This window comes from Juglans regia, chromosome 8, assembly GCF_001411555.2.
Source record: "Juglans regia cultivar Chandler chromosome 8, Walnut 2.0, whole genome shotgun sequence".
NCBI lineage: Eukaryota > Viridiplantae > Streptophyta > Magnoliopsida > Fagales > Juglandaceae > Juglans > Juglans regia.
In genome coordinates, this window is record NC_049908.1 from 22,605,435 (window position 1) to 22,607,393 (window position 1,959).

General features: G+C 32.0%; 1 protein-coding gene across 1 annotated transcript; it reads left to right on the top strand.

Annotated features, from left to right (window-relative positions):
- Positions 1–609: 609 nt before the first annotated feature.
- Positions 610–1,497, top strand: LOC118349212 (PR5-like receptor kinase). Its single transcript, XM_035692820.1, has one exon. The coding sequence runs from the start codon at positions 916–918 to the stop codon at positions 1,495–1,497; it is 582 nt and encodes a 193-aa protein (XP_035548713.1). The 5' UTR covers positions 610–915.
- The last annotated feature ends 462 nt before the right edge of the window (positions 1,498–1,959 follow it).

The window sequence follows — 1,959 nt, forward strand, 5'->3', positions numbered from 1 at the left end:
CTCAAACTGTTGGATTAATATTATACCTTTTTTAGATCTCACTAACAATGAATCCATTCTATGCATCATACAAATTAATTCTTTTACATCAATTCTTAGCTAACTTTTAATGGAGATTAATTTTTTTTTTATCATTAACAGATTTGGCAGCTTTATTAATTGGATTACTGCTCGATAAGAATTTGTACTATCTCTCTCTTTTTATCTTTTTTTCATTGTTTTAGTAAATTAATCATTCTTTAAACTACAAAACAAGAAATAGTTAGAAATCATTATTAAATTAACATTAAAAATAAACAATGCGCCAAATCACAAGAATTTTGAAAGGGAGTAATTGGTAGGGCAACAACATGATCGCTCGCATTCTTATAATTATTTTTGCGATTTCATTTCCAGAATGGCGTTTGTCAATCAGTGTATTAGGCGCTCCATTTGTGATTGCGTTTTTTATATATAAATGGCGAAGGAGGCACTTATCCATGTATGATGATGTTGAAGAATTTCTGCAAAGCCAAAATAACCTCATGCCGATAAGGTACTCTTTCTCAAAAATTAAGAAAATGACCAAACGTTTTAGGGAAAGATTGGGTGAAGTAGATATGGCACAGTATTTAAAGGAACACTTCGAAGTGGACGTCTTGTAGCAGTAAAGATGTTAAGTCAATCCAAAGCAAATGGGCAAGATTTTATCAATGAAGTAGCAACCATTGGAAGGATCCATCATGTGAATATAGTGCAACTCATTGGTTTTTGTGTTCATGGTTCAAAGCGTGCCCTTATATATGAGTTCATGTCAACGGATCTCTAAACAAACACATTTTTTCATCAGAGGCAAATATCCTCAACTACGAGAAAACATATGATATTGCTTTAGGAGTGGCTCATGGGATTGAGTATTTACATCAAGGATGTGACATGCAAATTTTACATTTTGACATTAAGCCTCACAACATTCTTCTTGATGAGAGTTTGAAACCCAAAGTTTCAGATTTTGGCTTACCGAAATTGTACCCGGTGGAAGATAGTATTGTTCATTTGACTCGTGCAAGAGGAACGTTTGGATACATGGCTCCTGAAATGCTTTACAAAAATATTGGAGGCGTTTCATACAAAGTTGATGTTTATAGCTTTGGAATGCTGTTGATGGAAATGGTGAGCAGAAGAAAGAACTTGAATGCATCTACAGAACATTTAAGCCAAATTTACTTCCCCACTTGGATATATGATCAATTCCATGATGGAAAGAATATAGAAATACAAGATGCTACTGAAGATGAAAGAAAAATCTATAAGAAGATGATGATAGTCGCATTATGGTGCATACAATTGAAGCCTAGCGATCGTCCATCAATGAACAAAGTCGTCAAAATGCTTGAAGGAGATGTTGAATGCTTACAAGTTCCTCTCAAGCCTCTCCAACCATCACTAAAGATAGAGATAAAGGGTGATAGAGATAATTCAAATCAAGCTTCATCGTCAATTCAACCAGATGAATAAAGTCTTATTTAATTTTTATTGTTTATCTTTCTAAAATTAAACTATCTCTTTCTATCCTTTTTTTTAAGAGAAGTTTGCTACAAGCCCACAAAAAAAGAGAAGATCGACAATATAAGGTCATAATCTTTCTATGCTTATCGTAGTATATATACTTTGCAGTGCCCTAAAAATAAGTATCAATCTAAATATAGTTTGATGGTACTCATCCATGTATAAATTTTTTACACATCTCTCTCTCTCTCTCTCTCTCTCTCTCTCTCTCTCTCTCTATTATTTTTTTTTCTCACTTCTTTCATCTATCTATTTTTATTATTTTCTCTCTACTTGTTTTCATTTATTTAATTTTTAAAATAAATATACAAAAAAATTAGATTAGTTGTTGAATCATGAATGGTACTCTTAAAAAACAGTTAGTTAAAATAGGAAAAGTGGGATGTAATCAGATAAAAAAAAAATGTATAG